The 24,629-nt window shown below is 36.3% G+C and overlaps 1 protein-coding gene across 1 annotated transcript; it reads left to right on the forward strand.

Moving 5' to 3' along the window:
* Nucleotides 1-3,223: 3,223 nt before the first annotated feature.
* Nucleotides 3,224-4,609, forward strand: LOC137721682 (ethylene-responsive transcription factor ERF027-like). The gene has a single exon (XM_068460706.1). It carries the CDS (start codon nt 3,321-3,323, stop codon nt 4,116-4,118), a length of 798 nt encoding a protein of 265 aa, XP_068316807.1. The 5' UTR covers nt 3,224-3,320; the 3' UTR covers nt 4,119-4,609.
* Nucleotides 4,610-24,629: the final 20,020 nt, after the last annotated feature.

Below are 24,629 nucleotides of genomic sequence, written 5' to 3' on the forward strand. Positions count from 1 at the left end.
CATATGCAGTAGCTATCGAGATCATGCTAAGCGATGTCATTGAACCCCGTTCCATTGATGAATGTCGACTTAGAACTTATTAGTTAAACTGGAAGCATGCAATCCAAGTCGAACTCGATTTGTTTGTGAAATGTAAGATGTTTGGGCCTAAAGCTCCTACTCCTCCACATATGAAGTCCATTGGCTACAAGTGGGTTTTCGTTAGGAAGTGTAAAGAGAAGAATGAAATAGTGTGTTACAAAGCTCATCTTGTTGCGTAGGACTTCTCTTAACGCCCTAGGATTGACTATGACAAAAGTTATTCACCCATTATGGATGCGATTACTTTTCACTACCTTATCAGTTTGGTGGTTTTTGAAAAACTGGATATACAACTTATGGACGTGGTAACCACGTATCTCTATAGGGATCTTGATATGGAAATTTATATGAAAGCTCCTGAAAGACATACATTGACTGGTTCAAATAATTCTAGACCATGGAACACGCTCTCCATTCGGCTAAAGCATTCACTTTACAGATTGAATATGTGAACAGCGAACTATGCCCTTGCGTGTTCATTAAGAAGTCACTTTCCGGTTTTGCGATTTATGTCGACAACATGAATCTCATCGGACTCCTAAAAAGCTTGAGAAAAGTACCGCGTACCCAAAGTCAGAATTTGAGATGAAAGATCTTAGGAAAACTCGATATTGTCTCAGTCTTGAGATAGAGCATTGTTCAGATAATATTTATGGTTTTTTTTTTTTTAAAGAATAACACAATCTTGATGTATAATGTGAGAATTTAAGGTATATATGGTGGGGTCATAAAAGAGGAAAAGAAGAAAGAGAATAAATAAAACTTTACAAAAAGAAGGAAGAACCTTGACTGAACTTTAGATCAAGTTCAACTGGCACTCCTCGCCAAGCCAAACCAAGAGCAGCACGCTCACCAGCTAGAAATGGACCATGTGTCTCGTAGCCATGGCATGAACAAGCAAATCATCGGGAAGAGCAGCTCAGATTTGTAGACCATCGTTGAAGGCAGCCCGAGACACCATTGCCCTAACAAAGACACTCCAGGAAGAAGTAAAAAGACTCTTAACTAAGCAACTACGTGATTTCCTCTACATTGAAACCAAGGATGAAGTACTGTAAAAGGATGTGACCAACATGAACAGGTCACCATTCATGGATGAGATTGAGTGAACAGATCCACCTCACAAGTTAACTTCGCCTCACTTAACTCCATTCAATAGAAACGAGAATTCATAGAGACATTTCAAGCATTACCGCAGTGTTATGATCTTTTAGAAGGAAAAAAACCGCAATGTTCTTGTTAATGTGGTTATATCATATCTACGTTCTTTTCTTTTATTTGAATGAAGCTTTTCTTTCATCTTCGGATGTAAGTTTTATAATGGATTTGAAAGGTCCACAAAAACATAATTAAATCAGTTTTGTATATGGAAAAATCCTCTGTCCCTCTAGTATAATAATGCTATTACCCAAAAGAACCAATTCGATTAAGGATTCCATTAAAGGGAAGTTACTCAATTAGGTATATAAAATTCATGTGTGAGACAAACATGCCCCAGTGTGCTTGGAGCCATGTATGAGATAAGGGTACCTTGTTGGCCAAATCTCGTCCAAGGAGTGTATACATTCAATATTGTCTGCCACCAATCAGGGACAGATCTACAATTTTTTTTTAGTGGGGGCATCCCGAAAATTAACTAAGAAAACCTTATTATAGTGTGGTTTATACTCAATATGATAATAGGGATGCTTTCAAATGATGATGTATCACAATTCCATGTTACAAAAGTTCCAGTATAGTAGTGGAAAGTGGAAAAGTGGTGAGAAAAATATTAATACATGATAGGCAGGAGAGGAGTTTTTCAATTTGAACGACAGAGTAAGAGCCAAAAGGCCTTGTGCTAGGTAGATATGACAATATACATATAAGGCTCACTGGCTTCGGGTTCCGTAGGAACTCCGAAGTTAAGCAAGTTCACGTGAGAGCTTTCCCAGGATGGGTGACCCACTGGGAAGTTCTCATGTGTGTTCCTAGAAACAAAACCGTGAGGGCGTGGTCGGGGCCCAAAGCGGACAATATCGTGCTACGGTTGAGTCGAGCTTGGGATGTGGTGGGGGCCTGGGCTGGGATGTGACAATGAAGGTATGTTGGATATTAGATACATATATTTTCTTCGAAGATAACGTGTGTATATTACATTACTCTAGTCTACAACTTAACAAACGAATTACTTGAGTAGGGGCATCTGCCCCCAGTGAGCCTCCATTAGCTCCGTCCATGCCACCAATGAACAAAAACGAGGTTTGACTTAACAAAATTATTTATCTCAAGTAACGTGAATAGCTTTTCGTGATCTTAAGGTTGCAAAACTTAAAAATGCTTAAAAACCATAAAACTAATTGATTCCAAAAGAAATTGGGATGCAAAAGAATGTTCAAAAAGAAGCATGAGAACATGTGGCTATACATGTAATTATAATACTGTATGCTCACATATTTAGCACTAACCAGATGCTAATATCTCTGTTTGGTGCACTTGATTGGGTTCTAGCCATGATTCTCCTAATGTTAGGCAAATAGACTAATCAACAGAAGAGACCTATGCTTGTTTAATCATGTCAAATTGATCGATCTTCTGTTGGTGATTCATATTTGAATGCTTCCAAATTTCTTTCCCTAATTCCTAGTTCATGGTTGGGGACGAATTTCAAGCCCGTATTCTACACTGCACGTCCTGACTTTGATTCTTAGTCTTGGTGAATCACACGATAGTGGTCAAAGGAAGGCTAAAATGCCTCTATATTACTCCAAAAATGTGAATTGCCGTAACGAAGCCACTAGCTGATCCATAAAAAAATTAAAATAAAAAAATCCCTAGAAACCAACATAATTTTAATGTTTAACCTAATTTAAGCATAAACGTTCATTCCATAACCAGTTAATATCTTAATGTTAATGATTCACCAAAAGCACGCTGCAATTTTCCTAAAACTTATTGAAATTAAAATCATTAGTTTCCCATGACACTGTACAAGACCACTCCGCTGGGTGCATTGCCACGACTTTTTTAGTGCGTCCCTCCCACGAAATCCCCACGCTTTTGCCTCTCTAATCACACATATATATATTCAAATCTCTCAACCATGACCTCATGACAACCCCCCACCCTTCTCTCTCTCTCTCCCAGAGAGTTATGTCTTTACCTTCCTTATATAATCCCCACATCCAAAATTTACATATATCCCCACCTAGCTAGCTACATAAAACTATATCTATATATAAATAGAGAGATTATGTATCATGGCTGACCCAAATCCAAATACAAACACTTCCAATATCGTGCATCAAACAATAGACCAATCCACACCCACCGATCCACATCTAGTAGTGTCCCCCCTTGACTTTCACCCTCCTCCACCGCACCAAGTCCTCCCACATTCTCTTCTTCCTCTCCAGCACCAGACGTGTGAAACTATTGAAATACCCTCTCCCTCCGCTAGGGCACCACTACACGTTCAAACACTACCAAAACCTGCCACCATGGCCTCAAGCTCTTCCGGGAAGCACCCCAGGTACCGCGGCATCCGGTGTAGGGGAGGAAAATGGGTATCTGAAATCCGAGAGCCACGGAAGACCAAGCGTATTTGGCTTGGCACTTTCCCAACTCCAGAGATGGCTGCAGCCGCCTATGATGTGGCCGCACTTGCACTCAAAGGTACCGATGTTGCTCTCAACTTTCCTAGGTTAATTGGATCGTATCCAGTGCCACCGTCCACATCGGCACTTGATATTCGTACCGCCGCCACTACTGCAGCCGCAGCGCTACAAAAGAATAGTTACTCGATGGAGAGTCCAAAAATGGGACAGATGCAGAAACACGAGGTTGATGATATGATGATGAGTAGTACAAGTTTGGCCTCGTCTGTAGGATACTTTATGGACGAGGAAGAGCTTTTCCAAATGCCGAATTTGCTGGTGGACATGGCAGAGGGAATGCTGGTGTCTCCGCCAAGAATGAACGACTCTCCACCATCTAATTATGATGACTCGCCAGGAAATTCAGACGGAAGAGAAGGTCGTCTGTGGAGCTATTACTGATTATATGCAGCTCACACCCTAAAATAATTCACGCTCAAAAACAAAGATAATTATAACATGAAAAGGGAAACAGAAAAAGAGAGAATTATATATGTAGAAGACGTACGTACCTCGGAGGACGTAAATAACAACACGATCGATGGCATGGTTACGAGGGTATGATACTTATCAACCAGGCAGAGGTCAAATTTTAAAACTGAGGCAGGTAGTGAAGTGAGTTCATGAGTTTGGGGTGCTTTTGCTTAGTTACGATTTATGAGTGCATGTACAATTGTTGTGCGAGGATTTTGATGTTTTTCTTCGTTCTTTTCTTTTTCTTTTGTATTATTAAGATTGTGTGGTTTCCTTCTGAATTGCTGCTTAATTTTATGTGAGTTCTTCCTATCTTTTTCCTAGGATTTTCATATGCACGGGCGGGTAACAAAAACTGCATAGATATGCTTCAACTTCTTATTTACAGTGGATGTCCTTGTCTCTGTGGATCAATCCTCTTCTAGTGAGCGTGTTTGGATCGATGTAGACTCTTCCTTCTAAATTTTTCAGGCACTGCTTCTCTTTGCAAACTATCAAACAATTATATATATATCATCAACAAATTAAACGATGCCAGCCAAGATAGCTCCTCCACAACGTAATTAAACTCAAACCTCAGAACATGATGAGAATGGTAACTTATTAGTTCTCGTACGTAAAATCTAGGGCTGATTACATTTCACGCTTTTCAAGTTTCGGGTGCTCTTTAAAATGGAGCATGAAGTTTCATTTTCTCATTCCATACTACAAGGTATTAAAATTGTAACAATTTATGGCTTTAGCCAATTGATCATTCACTAAATTGATGACATGATCAACAAGAAACCTTATATGGGCTACTGTTTAAGCCACATTTGTATCATATGACAAAAATAAAGAAGCTTATCATCTGAATGGAAAATTAGATATTTAAAACGACAAAAGATATAAATTGATATAATTTCAAAACTTCAGAGTATAATATTAAAAAAAATTAGAACCTCATAATTCATTTTAAAATTTAACTCAAATTAAAAGGTGTGAAATATAGTTGACCCAAAATCTATGAATATAACTCACTGGCAAAGGTGGGTTTTGAAAAGCAAGCCAAATCAGGTGCAGTTCTCCTGAGAATTATAAATAGATTAATACACAGAGTACAATCAATATTTGAAATTCTTTATTTTAATATGCTTTCTCAGTCTAATGATCTAATCATTTCATTCACTAGCTAGGCAGTTAATATTCGACCATTTCCGACCTTCCGGAACACTAGCTAGGCAGTTAATATTCGAAGATTTTAACCTATAAAGTGTCAGTATCCCTTTATGCAAGATTGTAATTTGAAAGTAAAGATTGTGGCTTCGAGTAACGAGAGATTGTCTCTCTTTTTAGTTAAAGTTCTACACTGTTCAATTGTCTGCTGCAATTCCGCTCTCTCTCTTTCAACGATGTCTTCTTGACATCTTTTATGTGGTAATATTATGCTTATATTCATGCAACCTTGAATATTCAAATGTGAAAAAAGTTAAAATTTTACTATAAAAATCAATTAACTATATATATTTTCGTAAGCACCAAAAGCAAAGCAACAGCCTCCTCACTTTTTTTTTTTAACACAACAGCCTCCTCTCTAACCCTAATAAAGGTGTTAGCCGGTTACAAACTGCTAAAATGTACGGTGAGGGTTGGCACAGTTAAATCATCACCACCGGATTCACTAATCTTGTATCAAAAACTCAATAGATTTACCATACTTCCGCTGAATATTGAGTTATTCTCAGTTATTGATATTTAAGTATAAAATTGTAATATTATCCGCATGTGTTTAATTGCAACCGCACAATCAAATTAAAACAGATCGAACAGTTCCCATACTATCCCCATTATTTTTCAGCTAAAATAGAGATTTCTCTCCTTAAAGAGCCAGTATGTGTGTGTGTGTGTGTGTGTGTATTATCATATTCATTTCGTAATATCCTCTGACCTCTCCTTTGGGGAAAAAAATAAAAAAGTAGCCAGTAAAAAATAAAAAATTAAGTTGTTACGAGATCAGTCTTTACCAAATCGGTCAACATCAATTCCTAAAAAAAAAAAATCCTCAGACCTCTGGTTAGGACGTCGATTCTCAGTTCAGTCTCATTAAATCGGTCAACATCTTATCAAAATTTCGTCAACATTTTTTTTATCATTCTTACCTTAGTTAGTGAGTTAATTACCTCATTGTATATCTTGATTTTAATTTTTCAAGTAACTCCAACCAATCGTTATTATTCAAACTATTCCAATTAATGAGTAAGACAAGTAAACTATTTGCCCAAAAAAAAAAAAAAAAAAAAAGGCAAGTAAACTAGATTGGGAGGAATTCAAATCAATAGAACTACCCTTAGACTTAATCATGTAATCAAAGTATTTGATTAGCGTTTGAGTAAACGGTGATTTGTAAAAAAAAAAAAAAAAAACACAAAAAAGAAAACGTTAACATGATTGTTGCCCATATGTTGAGACCACCTCCAACCCTTGGTCTAAAACCTAAAATTTTTAGCCTAAAAAATTTAGGTTTTAACCCATAAACAACCTGCTCTAACTGTCACATCCCGGCCCGGGGCGGATCACTTCCCGGGCCCGACTCCACCACCGTAGCACGATATTGTCCGCTTTGGGCTTACCATTCCCTCACGGTTTTGTTTTTGGGAACTCACGAGCAACTTCCCAGTGGGTCACCCATCATGGGATTGCTCTAGCCCCCTTCTCGCTTAACTTCGAAGTTCCTACGCAACCCGAAGCCAGTGAGCTCCCAAAAGGCCTCGTGCTAGGTAGGGATGGGAATATACATTTAAGGATCACTTCCCTGGGCAATGTGGGATGTTACAATCCACCCCCCTTAGGGGCCCGACGTCCTCGTCGGCACACATGCGACCAGGGTTAGGCTCTGATACCAAATTGTCACATCCCGGCCCGGGGCGGATCACTTCCCGGGCCCGACTCCACCACCGTAGCACGATATTGTCCGCTTTGGGCTTACCATTCCCTCACGGTTTTGTTTTTGGGAACTCACGAGCAACTTCCCAGTGGGTCACCCATCATGGGATTGCTCTAGCCCCCTTCTCGCTTAACTTCGGAGTTCCTACGGAACCCGAAGCCAGTGAGCTCCCAAAAGGCCTCGTGCTAGGTAGGGATGGGAATATACATTTAAGGATCACTTCCCTGGGCAATGTGGGATGTTACACTAACCCTTCTGGCCTATAATTTTACCCTCAGATTATTAAAGAATGAATTTAGGCTAATTTTTTTTAAATTAACTTTTAAAAAAAAAAATATGTAGACTATCCTATAATAATTTTATGAACATCTTAACCTAAAAATATTTAAATTCCGATAAACATTGAAAAATCACTAAACACATGATGAAACACTATAAAAGAATATGAAACACATGATAGAGATGTATAAACACAAGACACATGAGCAAACACATGGTTTTGGAACATGGTAGAAAGAAAAATTGGAAGAATTGTAGGAGAAAAGTGAGTTTTATGTGGATGTTTCAACAAATATATAGGTATTTATAGAGTTTTGGGGTGAATTTTGAGTTAAATTATTTTATAATTATTTTTTTAACCGTTGAATTTAAATTTGGACCGTTAGATCTTTTTTTTTTTTTACTGTTAGATTTGATCATATTCAATCTCAGTCGTTGGATTCAATAAATTTATAAATATAAAACAAAAATATTAACTAAATTAAATGTGGACCATTGGATAACCAACAGCCCATTTGAATGTGAGTCGTTGATCAACCAAAAGAGTCGTTGAGCTCAATTTTATTGGCAGACAAGTGGGAGACAAACCCATGTGGGTGGGGGCTCCACCACTAATCCTGGCCTAAATCCTGGCCTAAATCTAGTTTTTTTTTTTTTTTTTTTTTTAAGTTTTAGTTTTAGGTCCAAATTAGAACTTGGGTTGGAATGGATTGTGGGGAGAATAGAAGGGGAATTATAGGTTTTAGGCCATGGGTTGGAGTTGGCCTGATAAGGAAAGAAGTAGAGATTTTACTATACAATCAATTAGCAATATTAAGGGTAACTCAACTTCTTATAAACACATGAAAAGTTTGGTACATTTCTAGTGTGGCAATGTAGGACATTTCTTCAAATCCTCACACGCCATTTCACGTGTGATAGATTTTCAACCCTATAACAAAAAATTGGATGACGTGGAAAAAAAAAGACCATTGAAATTCATGTATGAGTCAATATGCTCTAATATCGTAAAGAGATTTGAAATCTTATTATAAAACAATCGATAATCTGCAAAGCATCTTAACTCGTTTAGGACATTCTTTAGCATCCTCACCCATAATCCTTGCCCTACTGGCTTGGTATGATTAAGGTTTTGTGTTATATCAATGTTATACCATGTTCATCATCCCTGACTGAAACCATGTTTGTGTAGTGTGTGTTTAAATCATTTTACTACTAACTGACGTGTCAAGCATTGAAAGATTGAGTTCCAATTCTGCAATCACACCCATGAGGGCCTCCGGGACGATTTCATCTCTTTAAGGAGACGCACATATCTGTCAATTGTCAAATCAGGACCTGATGAAGTAGGCCCTTTTTCTATGTTCCCCACACAAACAAGCTCAAAGCACAAAGCGATTTGTAGCAATGCCAACAAGTTTGACACTTGTAAAATGGTCAGACCTCAGCAGCATGTGCACACACCTAGCCAAAGCCAAGTTGAGGACAATGCGACACCTATGGATCGCCACCATATTTATGCCATACGAGGAGATCGTTCTTGATATCAAGCACTCTATTTTCATAAGGGAGAAATATGTGTATGTATTACAACCATCGTCACGTAATGTTATTACCTTTATTAATAATATAGTGAAAAGTAGGAAAAAGAATTTAAGATCTCAAAAAATGATCATCATACTCAAATAAAGAGGGAGGACATGAATGATTTTCTTAATTAAAAAAAAGTGAGAATTTGAACTTGAAATGCGATGGGTATAGCAAAATTGCTCTAAACACCATAGCAATCTACTATTTGCTGGAAGGAGATGTGTGTTATTTGAGTTTAACATTTGAAGCCTTAACTTGTAAGTGAGAGGTTTTAAGTTCGATTCTCGCCAAAAGTGAATTCGAACCAAATTATTATGGATAGCCCATTATGAGACTTGACTCACTTCCCCACCTCTTAATATAGATAATGTCACATGTATTTAAAAAAAATTCAAGCCCTAACTCATTTGTTCATTTTTTTTCAAGAAGTTTTTGTAAACAAGATTTGAACTAGCTAGTATGCCTCAATCAGTTTAACAAAGTAAAACTAAAGTTAACTTTTATTGATTGTAATTAAGCATGATAAAGCTTAAAATTAACCGATAAACGCAACAATCATCAAACGACTTAATCCATCAATGTCTCCTAGAGAATGTCAAAGAAATGAGTTGAACGCCTCTTTTGATTTCAAAAGTTTTTCCTTAAGAAGGGGCCTAGATTGGTTCACCTTGAGGTCGGCTAGTGCTCTTTAGATGTTATTATATTGGCTGTGGAGCAAAGTTTCACCCCCAAAATAGAAAATAGATTTGACCCAAAAAAAATATTTTAAACTCACATCATTGATCATATCTCCCAATGCTCTCCTCTCAAAACACAAAATATTAGTTTGACCAACAACCGAACACACTAGAATGAACATATTAGAATAATAAAAACTTATCCATACACATGATATGGATTAACATACTCTAATACCATCGATACATATTAAATAATACACACTTTTGCATGTTTGTTTTTTAGTTGAAAGGTATTGTTCAAGATTCCCTAATCATATTGGTTATATATACATGATATGAATCATGTGAATTATAAATAGAAGGAATAATAAAGTGTGGTAGCAAGTCGGCCATGCATGCATATAATCTGAAATTAATCTAAAGGGGTAGGGCAAATTCAGTGTGGAAAACTTGTAGTTGTAGGTACCTTTCCTTCATTCCTAAAAATCAAAAAAGGGCAAAAAGTATGTCTGTTGGCTTTTCTCAGATGCGAAAAAACAAGTTGCAGTTGAAATCCTTGGAACAATTTTGAATGAGCGAACAAAAGAGAAAAGAGTACGTTCTTTGACTGTGGGGGAAAAGTATAGCCGACATCGCCTCCCAAACACTTTTCTTCTTCCTAACAATTATCAGTAGCAATAGGTGATACATCGGTCCCTCGTCAGCCGCACTTTCCATACAAACCATGAAGCAGACAGCTACAATCTATTACAACATGTTTTCTTTCTTTGGGTTCTAACTTCTAAAGAATTCTCCAAGTTGTTTATTGAATAATAAGAATGATAAAACCCCAATAGCACCAAAGAATGAATTTATAGGCTACTGTAGCCCTAGGGTTGCTAGGGATCTAAGTAAACAAAATACCAAAAATGTCATCAAAATTTAGAATGTTATTTTTGTGAAATTTTTACCACTTCACGTAAAAAAAGGGTTAATAAAACATTTGATATGTTTTGTTTCTAGCTGTATATGAATAAAATATGAACTCACGTGTTATTGTTTGAGTAGAAGAGTAATTAATGTCACATAATTGTATTCTAGATACACAAAAAAAAATTACACGTTACTTTGGGCTTGTAAGCATTAGAATTCAACCAAAACTTTCGACTCTTATCGTGGCGTGATTCTTTTTGAAATATTGGGTCATTGGCCTAAAATGGACACCATAGCTCTAAATCTACATTTTGAACTAAATCATACAATTTGCACTAAAAGACATAAAAAAAAAAAAGTTGATTCCATTAAAAATACTACATTGTGAAAAAAAATGTAAGAATAGGGAAAACCATTGCCAACAGTAAGAATTCTTCCCGAAGGAATGAACTTGTTAAGCCTATCCTATAGCACTTCTTAAATCAGATGCTACCATGTTAGTTGGTTTTACTTGTATATTTTGGTACGTACTTACATGTCTCGATTTATTAGACCCATTTAATTATTTTTCCAACTTAAACTCTAAATGCTAAACCGAGTCCAAAAAAACCCCTTAAAAAATATCAAATGTAGAACGACATAGAATTTTGAAAATAAACATAAAATATTACCCCATTAAAGAGAGAAGAAATCCTATTTATAGCAGAACATGCTTTGTACGGTTGTAATAATTAGGGCACAATTGGACCACGACTTGACTTGGGTAAAAAGCAAAAATAAATTGGTAAAAAGTTAAAAACAATAAGGGAAAAAACATTTAGTTAATCAAGAAAATGACAATAGAAGGTGAGCTTCCCAAACCCAAACGCCATTTTTTCATGTCTTTCCCTCTTTTCTTTTTTCTTTTCACACGTTCGTCATTTTCTCTTCTCTTTTCTTTAAATCTATAGTTTCATTTTTTCTAAGGGGGAACTTGATGTAAGTCTAATTTTTTAGCTAATAGTAGGAATAGTCTAGTTTATTAAAATAGGTCTAATTCCTTAAATTTAATTATTTACTTATCAATAATTATCTCTTTAATGATAAGATTTATTATAAAAATCAAATTTCTTCCTAATTATCTCTTTGATTACTTCGTTTTTTTTTCTTTTTGTTATTTCTTGTTCTTCCTCTTGGTTTAAACCCCATTAATAGATTTTATTTTTAATTTTTATAATCAACCTATATCACAAGTTAATTGTATTTATCTACTATATGACAGATTCTTTTTTATAACCAACTTGTCACAGATTAATGTGTCTTGCTGGTATGTATGTTTTTTTTTTCTACCTTTTAGTTAGGCTTCATATCTCACGTATAGGTATAATACATTCATATATTTGTTACTTGAGTTAGCGTAGTACGTTTTGCATATAGATTTATGTTAGTACAGGCCCTTTTTGCATCAAGATCAAATTTCATTGTTTCTTATATAACAAAGTATTCCTTCATTTCATTGAACCCAATTAGATGTCTTAAATATTTCTAATTTGGCTAATATTTTGCAAGGATGATCTATGAGGTACAACTTGAAAAATAGAGGTTCGGATCGTTAAAGTTCGATGTGGTGTGGACCCCATGCCTAATCCCTATTTTTTTAAAATAAAAAAAAATGGAGATCTGTTCCCTTAAAGGCTTCCTTTGTTAGTATATTAGTTTTTTTGTTATAAGATATTAATTAGATTTTTTGGAGTTGGAAAATGCATAATATTAGAATATTTTAATTGATTTTTAATATTTTTAGAAAATATAAAATGAGTATAAAAGAAATAAAAACATATAATCACCCCTGAAAACACTCTATGTTTTTTGACCTGAATCTAAAAACCCCTTTTTTCTAATAGAATATAATTTTCCAAATACGTTGTAATCAAAGAGTGTTTTTCTTTTCTGAAATCAGCAGAATTATTAATGATATCCAATATGACACAAACGCAAATTGGAAAAATAGTATGGAGTTTGAAAGGCTTTTAGGGTTAGTTTACTTATAAGTAATGGGAATGAAAAGAAAGAGAATGAGTTCCCTTCATGACTTCTCCTGCATTAACTTGCATGCAAGGGCGGAGGAACTATAAGGACACCATAGGCCCAGGCCTACCCTCATTCTTTCACCCTTTTAAATAAACATAGTATCATACTTCTTTTAATTTACCAAAAACTCTTAAATTGTATTCATCAATGGTTAAAATAAGAGGTCTCTTTTCCTTTTCAATCCCAACACTCATCCTAAAACTAAATTTACATGAAAAACTTGGGGTTTTCATGGGTGATGTTTTTAAGGAAAACTTTAGGTTTTTAAACAAGGCATGTTTCTAAAAACTTCAGGTTTTGAAATAATTATGAACTTCAAGTTCAAATGTCTCTGCAAACAAACACAATTTTATATACAGAAATATGCAACAAGAAAATATGCAAATAGATCTTCAAGTCTTGATAATAATTGAATTAATTATTTGGACTTTGAGCCAAAAGTAAAGTGTGGGTGAAAAATTATAAGATCCAAATTGTCTAAAAATAAACAATTAAAATCGGGGGCCCAAAATAATGGGCCAAAGCCCACAAGTGGGCTTATCAAATTGGTGCCGTGGTCTAGGCCCAAAAAAAAATGAGTTGTGGTGGACACGAGCTAATCAGGCCCCAAAAGAATTGGGCTGCAAGCTCATTATCAACTAACGGGCTGCAGGAATAGGCCCAAAAAAAATGGAAGGCCCATATGGGCATTGATCAGGTGCAATAAGGAGGTAAAAAGCAAGCTGGGGCTATAAGCCCACTCAGAGGCATGCTCTCGCGGTGTAGTGCACCAATGTTCCAGCTTCGGGCTGGAATCTAGTGTGACGCAGATATATGAACCCAGGGAGACGCAATCCAATACATCGCAGGACACAGGGACACCATAACCATAGGCTGGTGTCGCGAGCTGAGTGCAATAAAAGCCTAATTAGGTTTTGTGATATGGGCCGAGAGAAATAAAGCCCAAGCGGGCTTAGGTCAAGTCCAAAACACCCTAGGTCAAAACTGGATTGTGTCGCCAAGGAAAGAAAGCAGTGCCGCCGCTTCAGGCGGCTGGGTTTTGAGACAGTTCTCGGTGCAAGGTCGTGGGTTCGACGGCGAGCCATTTCCGAGTGACGAAAAAGGTACCTCGATGTCGGGGGATGATAGGAGCATATTCATGCGACTTAAATGGCTTGTTTTCATGCATTTACGTTATGTTTCTTTAGTTATTTTAGTCCTTTAAGCTATTTTCGTGTGTTTGTAGGTCCAAAGGGCTAAAGGAGCAAAAAGATGCATTTTGGAGAGTTTTGGAGCACTTTTGGGCTAAGGATGGATAGCTTATGCTTGGCGCCAAAGTGTTGGACGAAATTGAAGACCTAATTGAAGACCAAAGTGTTGGAACCTTGTTCCCTTTAGTTTTAGGACATTTAAACCTTTCCAATTCCCTTATGCCGTGCATCTCCACCTTTCTCCCAAAACCATACACATGCATTCATTATTCATTCCCTCACATGCTCCCATTACTTATCATAACCACTTATCACTTATCATAACCATACACTTATCACTTATCATACCCATAATCATCTACACCTTGCAGCCACATTCATCACCAAAGAAACCATCATTTCACCACATTCCCTTGCATTCCAACCAAAACCGTGCACATGCTATCACCATGCATTAACATGCACTTGTTCCTCCATCATTCCATCCTTTAAAACATTGCACATGCACTTTAATCATTCAACACATGCACTCCATTCTTTAATCCATGCAGCCACACATTCAACCACATGCATTTCCACCCACATGCTCTCCCATTTCAGATTGCATTTCCATTCACACACCAACACATCCCTTTGTGTCGTGCAATAATCATTCAATTCAGCCATTCCACATGCCATTGTCATTCCACTTTAGCTTTAATTCACATGCACATTCATTCATTCAGAAAATACATCATTTGCCATGCACATGCACTTCCCACTCTTTAATTCATTTCAGCCACATGCATTCCCCCTTTAAGCCACATGCATTCCCATCCATTTCATCATTGCAGCCACATATAGCTTTAATTCACATGCTTTCACATGCATTTTCAGCACATTTCCATTCACACACCAACACATCCCCTTTGTGTCGTGCAATAATCATTCAATTCAGCCATTCCACATGCTATTGCAGCCACATGCATTTCTCTTTTCATTTCCAGATTGTCCCCTTGCACATGCAGCCACATATTCATTGCACATGCATTTCCAACCCACATGCATCCTTTAATCATTCAAACATGCAGCCACATTCCCTCCTAGCTGTCATGTTCCCCCCATTTCACCTATAAATAAGCATCCATTGCAGCCACAATTCACTCATTCATACACACCTCAATTCATCCCACACTTCCATTTCAGAAATTCATCCATTGTACATACCACAAACACTTCCCCCTTTGTGCCGTGAGTCTCCCTACAAATCCAAACACCATCCTTCCATTTTCACCACTACCCAAACCATTCACACCATCAAACTATCCTTAGACCTTGTGCTACAACGAAGAGGAAGAGAAGAGTGCCTAAACGTTCATACAATTCAAGTTTGAGTTGTTGGAATGTTTAGATGTTTCTTTGATTTCAATGTTTAATTTCAATACTCTTTGTTTTGTACGAATGAGGAATGGAAGAGAAGAGGACCTAAACGTTCATACAATTCAAGTTTGAGTTGTTGGAATGTTTAGGTGTTTCTTTGATTCTCTTTGTTTTGTACCATGAGGAACTAAATCCCCCTTGGTTAGGGGGTAATTCGAAATATATGTTTATGCTTGCATTTTGATTTGATTACTTCTAATTGCGTTTCATAAGTTGTGGATTCAATTTGTTTAACTGTTTGATTGATAACTTATTTATGTATGTTTATTGAGAGTGCACGCTTAATTTTCATGCATGAATATGACGCTAGAATATAAGTGAGTTTCACCTAATAGTTACGAACTTATATTCACAAGTAGTGGAGGTTGCTTATAAACAATCGCGTTAAACGAATTCTTGGCATAAGTTTCATGCAATCATAGTAACGAATGCCCCGTCAACACTTATAATTTTCATAGAGCGTAATGATTCTTGCTTGTATCTCTATTATGCAATCATGTAGGGGACTTGTGGGGAATGTTTTGGGTTGTCGTATGCAATCATCCAATTCAATAACGTTAGGAAGATTTGAAGGTTAATTAGTGCATCACAGTTAACTTGGGGTGTTGAGAATTAATGATTTGTTGAAATGCAATTGGAAATCGTTTATTATGCAAGTATAACATGTATGGAGATGAACCCCTTAGCCATTCTATCATCCATTCATTCCATTCCATCAAATTCGTTTTACAATCTGTTTAGTTTATTAACTTGTTTTGTCATTTCAATTTTCGTATAAATCTAAATCCCCCTTTACTTTATTGTCCAATTTAGTTAGAAAGTGTCTTAGTTTATGTTTCTAAGTGTTTTGATTAAATTTGTTACATAAATTCGTCCAAATTCACCAAAGTGCTCAAAACTGCCCAGAAAGTGATTTTAAGGCAGTTTTGAGTGTTTTGGGTGATGTTTGAGTCTTTTCGTTTGTTTTAGTGTTTTAAAGTTTAGTTTTGCATTCTTTGAGTCTAGTATAGTGTTTCATATTGTTATTTTACGTTTTTGAGTCAAATCCAAGTGGTTAACAATCCCTCCTAATCCCCGGTCTAGAACGATCCCTACTTATACATATACTACAATTTGACGAAAAGAGGGTTTAATTTGTGTGCGTATAAATTTCGCATCAAGGGAAAAAGAAAAAGGGAAACCATGAAATTCAAACTTGAGTTTCACCCAAATTCGATGAAATTCTTCTGGAATTTCAATGATTTTTGTTCAAAATCATGACACCATGTCGGATTTTGCCAAAAATTTGTACAGCAAGGCCGTGGTCTCACTGCAGGCGAGTTAGGGCATCTAGGTTTGATGCCATATGCGTCGGGGTTTCCTAGTGGAGCATGATGGCTCTATGCATGGCTCGGTCATGGGTTCGAAAAACCCTAAAAAAATTCATTTTTTTTTCTTTTCAATTAATTCAATGCATATTTAATCAAATAATTCAATGTCTGATCTGATATATGATGCAATTCATGGCAATATCAATTCACATAATTCAACAATTATGGATATAATGCATACACAATTTATGTAGAATCTAAAATTCAAAAAAACGTAAAGCTGGGTCATGCATTATGGTGAATGTTCATGCTATCAAGGCTGCAAAAATATCGAGATAAAAATCGTTGTTTTGAAAGAACCTGATTGCGTGATGATATTGGTGAATTGGTTTGATGTAGAAAAACTTCCAAGTCAGATTCCGAAGCGCAGTAATAAGAGCGTGCTGATAACATGTTGTGGCCTATATTTAACTTACAATGAGAGGGGGCCGGCGGCACTGAGAAAATAAAGAGAGATGTGTTTGTAGGGTTATGTAGAGGATGATGATATTCCCCCTACACAATGCCTTTAATTATAGTTATAAGAGATAGAAGAAATCCTTTCTCCAATAAGGAATACAAGTCCTAATTGGGAAGAATAATTAGAATCAAATCAAATCTAAGATTTACACAATCACACTTAAATAAGAAGTTTATAGCAGTATAATTATTGTTAAAGTGATTTGAGTAATTTTATGCAAGAGTATATTAGTAATCAAGTTGTTTTCATTCCGATTCTTTAGAGTTAGCAAACAATGACAATGAGAACCCGTTACTTTTTTATTTTAATTTTATGTGGTTAGTAAACAACTTAATGGGAATGAGTTCTTTTTGAGAACAAGGAAAGTGCATTCCAGGGCACATAGGCACTTTCCTTGTTCTCAAAAAGAACTCATTCCCATTAAGTTGTTTACTAACCACATAAAATTAATGGGAATGAGTTCTTCGCATACCGATTCCTTACTTTTCCCATTCTAATGGCACATTTACGTAAGGGTAATCGGAATAAGAAAAGGGAATTGAATTCTGATTACGGAGTATTCGGGTGTTTACTAAATATTAAGGAATCAAAAAAGTAGTGGAGCCCACACAAAACAAGGAATCCAATTTCTGAAATTGGAGGAACAGGATTCCCTAGTTTTGTGAGGTATTTGAATTCCTCTTTTATTCCTATTATGCCCATACTTATTTCTTATTATCCCAACATTGCCCTTCATTTGACACTCATTATGTCATTTTTAATAGATTAAAAAAACCTATTTATATATTTTTATATAGACAATTTTATTATATAAATTTAATTAAGAATTTAATATAATTAGTTAGTATGAAAATAATTTATTTATGTAAGGGCAATTTAGTCATCAACTTAGTTTTCATTCTGATTGAAGTGAATTTGTAAACAACTTATATGGACTCAACATCATTCTTGCCATCTTTTAATAAATAAATAAAACCTATTTATATATGCTTATATAGATGAATTTTATTATATAAATTTAATTAATTAGTATGAAAATAATTTATTTATGTAAGGGCAATATAGTAATCAACCTAGTTTTCATTCCGATTGAAGTGAATTAGTAAACAACTTATATGGACTTAACATTATTCCTAATCCGATTCCAGACAGTTTTAGTAAACAATTTCAACAAGAATCTGATTCTGATTCCACCTCATTTCAATTCCTCTTCAATCCAATTCTCCCTCAATCCAATTTCTCTCAATTTGATTACGGATTAGTAAATACGTCATAAAGTTATCTGAGATAAGTAATTGAACCCTTACGGTTTATTGCTTTTTATTTTATTTTTTTGGGAAAAGAGGATGAGTGATCAATCTGACCCAAAGGCAACCCTAATAGATTTCATATCCATCAGTTGTTCAGAGTCATCTGATACAAACGAAGGTTGTTGAGGATGTTGTGGACTCTTGTTTAACAAGAAAAGGATGAGTGATACAGTGTTTTAGTTGGATATTACATGAATGGCGTAGAATAATTAATGACCATCAGATTAATAAAATGGTTAAGATTATTCCAAATGCATGTAAATGCACTAACGCTAAATATAATCTAAAAAAAAAAGACAAATATACAAATATGGTTAGGATAATTAGGGGCACAATCTGGTTGAAGACTCGACTTGGGTGAAAAGCACAAGGGGGTTAAAAACGAAAAGGGAAAAACATTTATATATAGTTATGAAAAGGACAATAGAAGGCTAGCGTCCCAAAATGTCTGTGTTTTAGGGGAACAGCTTTCAATGTAAAAACAGTCACATCCTTGAGCCTTCATAATTTTGAAAGGATGAAAGACAATGTCAATGTTTATATGTTTGGGGCCCCGGGAAGAAGAAACGAACTCCCCTCACAGAAGGCTGAGAGGTCCTCAAACTCAGCAACTATAGTGGTCCACGGAAGATGGCTTCTGAATGATCACAATTATAATTATCTTCTTTTGATTTGTAGTGGTCATGATTGTAAACATGTATTAGCATTCATTTGTTCAATTTGATTCATCTTTAACTTTTCAAGATGGGGCACTTCTGGATGAACATTCCACGTTGAAGATTTGACAAACTAAATTACAATTTATATACAAGTGATTCAATTCAAAATTACAATGAGGTCTTTTAAAATAAAACACCACACATCCTTAGACCATTTGGCCCATCTCTCAAAAACTTTAACACTTCTAATCTAGAAAAATTTGAGATTTTCCTTGTAAGGTTTAAAACACCAAAGAAACAACTAATTTAGAGAGCCCAAACAAATGGGTCTCTGTCTAGAAATACCAGAAAGATCATCAATGTAGACAGTAGGACGAAAGAGAGTAGGATTCGCTCTCCTCCTAATCTTTCTCCCTTTTCATCCCCTCCTATTTAAACAGTTGCGATTACACTACGTCTACATCTTGTTTTGAATTTTTTATATAGAGAATAAAACAAAAAGAAGAGTGAGAGAAGGGGAGAGAATCCTACTCCATGAGGAAAGTGCTAAAACCAGCTGCATCCCATGCCAAAAGTAGAACCCTTATTTATTAGGATATACAACCATTTTCCACTTCCTCGTATGTAAAGTTCGATTAAAAACCACTATGGAAGAAGAAATCGATCGACATCACTGATAAGTACGAAGATGAGTAATGTATACAAGTTTTTTCTGTGTTTTTACGAGTTACTCTGCTATTACGTTGCATTGAAGCTCCAGTGGAGAAGGCTCAGTAATATAATTGACACATGTAATTGTGTTTAAGTGAAGTTACCAATACATGCACGGATAGCAACCTACTTTCTTAAACTTCAAGTTAATTTTGTGCATTTGAAAATAAACTAGGTATACAACGGTAAAAGTAGAACCCTATTGCAGTCTTATTTGTTTAGGCATATGATCGTGTAAATCATATCATATATCGGATATTCTTGTGCGATTCTATCATATCTCTTAGACTAGATATTATCCTATTAGAGTTGTGATCTTATTGAGGTAAGTAATTTAGCTTCCCTACTACTATAAATAAAGGCACAATGGGGGAATAACACACACCTCACAATTACACATCTCTCTCTCTTCTCTCTCTATTGCCGCCACACCCCCTCTCTGTCCTTTATAATGATTCAGTAAATTAGGCCTACAACATGTTATCAGCACACTCTTGACCCTGCGCTAAAGAGAGTTTTGATCTTCAATCAGGTGAGTCTTACATTTTAATCATTCTTTTTATGATTAATTTATTATTCTATTGAATTGATCTACATGCTATTGATTCAATTTAATTTTTCTTTGTTGGACGTGATACTCCGCATTGGACATGCAATTTCGGCTTTCCGAGAAGAATCTTCTACAAATTCAAGGCCTCAGTTGTTTTCTACCAATCAAATTATTTTATCAATATATATATATATATATATATATTGTATATTTTTCATATATTTGTCAATATATATATACACACACGTTTCATGCATTACGCAATTTTTGCTATGTGAAATTTGTAAGTCAAAAGAATCGAAAGAAATTATAAGCAATTAGGGTTTTTAGCTACTGAACTGCGACCTCAAGCTGCGCCGTGCCGACGCCATGAGAACCACGCCAAGCCTGAAGCTTAGGTCAGCGACAGGGTAGCCCTCTGGGCTTACTACTCAAATTGGACCAGGTTTGCTGCTTGGATCCCCAATGCATGGGCTTAACGCCCTCTGTCTATTCCAGAAGCCAGCAACCTTTGTTGGGCTTCTCACGACTTGGCCTGCTTCTCAAAAGCCAACTTCGCTGGGCTTTTGTGTTTTGGACCAAAAATTTGAAGCAAGCAGCCAATAGGCTTCCTTGGCGCCACTGCCCAAAGCCGACAATTCGTTCGGCTTCCTACGCGCCTCAATCCACCATCCAGCAATCCATGCGTTGTTGGGTTTTTCTCCCAACTTGGCCCGCTGCTTTGTAACTTGATAGGCTGCTGTTGCTGCCCTTATACCGAGCCCAAAGGCCTGCAGCTTGTTGCAGAGCCTTGACCAACAGCAACCAGCAACCACATGCTGGGGGGTGCGTACTCTTTTCGACCCAAGGACATATTTTGGCTTCCCACTTCATAACCATACCCATATAATTTTTGGAACGTTTTGTTAACGCTAATTAAGTTATAATTCACTTGTTGTTCGGCTTGCCGCCAATCAAAACTAATATGACCCGCATGTCATTATTTTGCTTCCACGATCAACCCATAGTCCCGATCTATTGAATTTAGTAAAAGTGACCAGCAGTCCATTAATCTAACAAGACGTCCAAAATTATTGGCTTGAAGCCCACTTTTGGACATTAACGATTCAATATTTTATTTCTTTTCTTTGAACCGCTGACTCTGTTTCGTAGTCCTGAAGCACTCATACTTGAGTTCGTAAAGCAACCTAAATCCACTACACTTAGTTGTAAATTATATTATGTGTTCTTACAGGTACCTCCTTTATGAACCAAAAGCTCAAAACTAAACTCAAACCTGTAGTTTTGAATTTAGTGCCTTTGAAACTTGAAGTTTTCATAAAACAATACACCCATGGAAACCCGAAGTTTTTCATGTAAAATCATGTCTTAGACCCGAATGTTCTAACTTTGATTGTTATGGATGTCTTATTTCCCATACACTATTCACAATTTTGTTCCTCCATTTAGTGGATTGTCGAACCGTCACAAGTTCAATTTCATTGATTTGGTCGTTTGTAACAAAAACTACATTATGTGGGTACAAGACGTGAATCTTGACTTGACTATCAAGAAGCTAAGAAACCATTACAGCCAATAATGGCATGAAAGAGCTGAATAAGCCTCCACCATAATCTTCATTCGAAGCCTTATGCCCGAAGCATTGCAAACGGAAATACCTCCTGAACAAGGATTCCATGGCTCTTTGGCTCGCTCTATGGACCGTCTAATCATGAAAGATATTGCATGAAGCATACCATGATTACATCCATAAATGAGTACAATTATGAAGTTTATAAATCTAATAGAATTCTGACGAGAGAATATTTTTCTCATCTTCTCATATTTTTAACTCGCTCCATAAGCAACAATATAGAGAGCGGAAGTTTACCAAATTCTCAAATCTAATTACTACCACAAATATAAGAGAAATGTATAAACCCAGCTTCGGCTAGAGTCTACCGAACAGTATAGACCCAGTTCGGCTAAAGTCTACCAGATGGCTCGACCTAGCTCATTCAAAGCCCACTGAAATGTATGCTCTGCTTTAGCAGAAACGTACCGAACAAACCTCTCCAACTTCAGCTGGAACCTTTCAAACCCAAGTCAAGGGTCTGTCTCTTTCACAATCCAATTTCAAGTTTGTTTTTACAACGTATTGTATAATCAGGCCGACCAAAGTATGGCATCATGCTTGAAGCATGATCGTTGGCACCTTAGGCCTAAAACTTCAAGAATAGTGGATAATGTTCCCAAACCTCAACCCTGTAGAATCTATTTGTCTTAATGGAAGAGATCATTGGTTATACACCAGTTTGTGCCCCTACCAATTTTGTTTAGGAGTATCATTCTCGTAGTCGATATTGAGACTAATTTTGCTCCACCAAACACCATTGGAAGAGCAGAATTTTGACATGAATGGCCTTGTTGGCCGAATCCCCTTATTAACTTTGGTTTACTTTGCGAACATTTTTCTATGTTCTTAGATTCACATTTGGTGTTTGTTTTCGTTATGGATAATCTTAGCGATATTGTCCTCGAATATGAGTTAATTGAATCATGTTTATTATATACATGTGACCGAATTCAATTAAACACGTGATTAAGTACGAATGTGGGAAAGTTAGTTGTCTAGATGATTGCAATATTACGCACACTAACTTTACACCTAAATCACATCTCTTGCAATGACTTTAGGCTTATCTAAGTTGATTAAGAGCATGGCACGCTCCTCGTCATATGAATGGTACTACATTACCATTTAAGAGACCTTATATTCTCCTGATTCCGGAAGAATGTTGTTGAGTTTTTAAGGATCGAAAGAACAATGATCATAAATGAAACCACTGAAGAAAATGGAGTGGAATATTTTTGCACCACCTCAAAAAATGAACCTGAAGCTTTGCTTTGGGGCCAATAAGTTGTCTCTCAACTCAGAACACACCACATATGCCCAGCCTGGAGCCCAGTGACTGAGCAGTTTACTTGTTTTTGGCACGACCTTTTGGGACACTTAGGTTAAACAATGATTCTACGACGCTTCCTCTTACCCCAAGTAAGGGTTTATGCTTATAAGTACACTTTTCCAAGCTCGCGCGTAGGAAATTTGATTTCTATATCATCCACTGCAAAGATATGAAACAACCTTCTTTTCATGGTGGATTCAAGGGAATATATGTGGACTAATCCAACCAAAATGCGAACCATATTAATACTTATGGTTTTGGTTGATGTATCGACAAAATGGTCACATGTTTGTCCACACACATTGCTACTAAACCTCCTGGTTAATTTTAAGGGATCACCACCCTACAAAGTCTAGAAAACTGGATAACGCCAAAAAGTTTATGCCGAAGGTTTTCGACAAGTATTTCATTTCTTTTTGGTTTATAATTGGACATCGAATTCCCATGTTCACCCCAAAACAGCCTCGCAAAGTGATCATAAAGCGCAATTTAATAATTGCCCGAACCTTTGAAACACACCAAGATTTCGATTTCTGCCTAGGGCCATGCAATCTTTTACGTAGTTATGTTGGTCCACCTTGAAGCCCATTTCCACCCAACCATTTATGGCATTCAAGTTGGTTAAATGGTACGAGCCTGATGTTTTCGTATTTAAGCATTTAGGGTGTGCATTCCCTGTGCCAAGTTGCGTTGCCATAACGTACCATATACCAGCTACAAACATGCCTACAATGATAGACATACTTAACGAACGTCGAGTCAACATCCCCTAATGATGTTTTCAATTATATGGTAGTTACCGACATAAATGAAAAGCGAAGATATCGAACAGCGTTCCGCTAATTAGTGATAATGTAGAACTGATTAGACAACCGAAATCACAATCAAGGTTAAATTCCTTACCAAAATGTTTTTGGATCTATCATTCCTATGATGCCCAAGGTAACCCTATTGTGTTACAAGTGGGAAAGGAAGCGTAATGAGATGAATGAAGTAGTGCGATATTATGTACACCTTACGGCCTAAGGTTTCTCTCAAACTCTATATGATTGACAATAGCATTATAAAATGTGGTTAGTGTTTCTCCATGGGGATATTAATATGGAGATTTAAATATAAGTTCTCAAAGAATTACATGGACTGGCTCAAATAGTTCTAGACCACGAAACATACTCTCAACTCGTTTGAGGTGTTCACTTACGGATTGAAACAATCCATCGGATGTGGTATACCCGTCTAAATGATTATTTGATCATATAGGGATATGAAATTATGCCCTTGCGTGTGAAACTATGAAGTTTTATTCCAAATTGCTAGAGTTGCAGTTTATGTCATTAACAAAATCTCACTAAGACTCTAGAAGAGCTTAAG

This window comes from Pyrus communis, chromosome 17 (genome assembly GCF_963583255.1).
Source record: "Pyrus communis chromosome 17, drPyrComm1.1, whole genome shotgun sequence".
NCBI lineage: Eukaryota > Viridiplantae > Streptophyta > Magnoliopsida > Rosales > Rosaceae > Pyrus > Pyrus communis.

Bases quoted from the DNA above. Each gene is read 5' to 3' on its own strand.
- LOC137721682 (XM_068460706.1), top strand. From the start codon at position 3,321: ATGGCTGACCCAAATCCAAATACAAACACTTCCAATATCGTGCATCAA.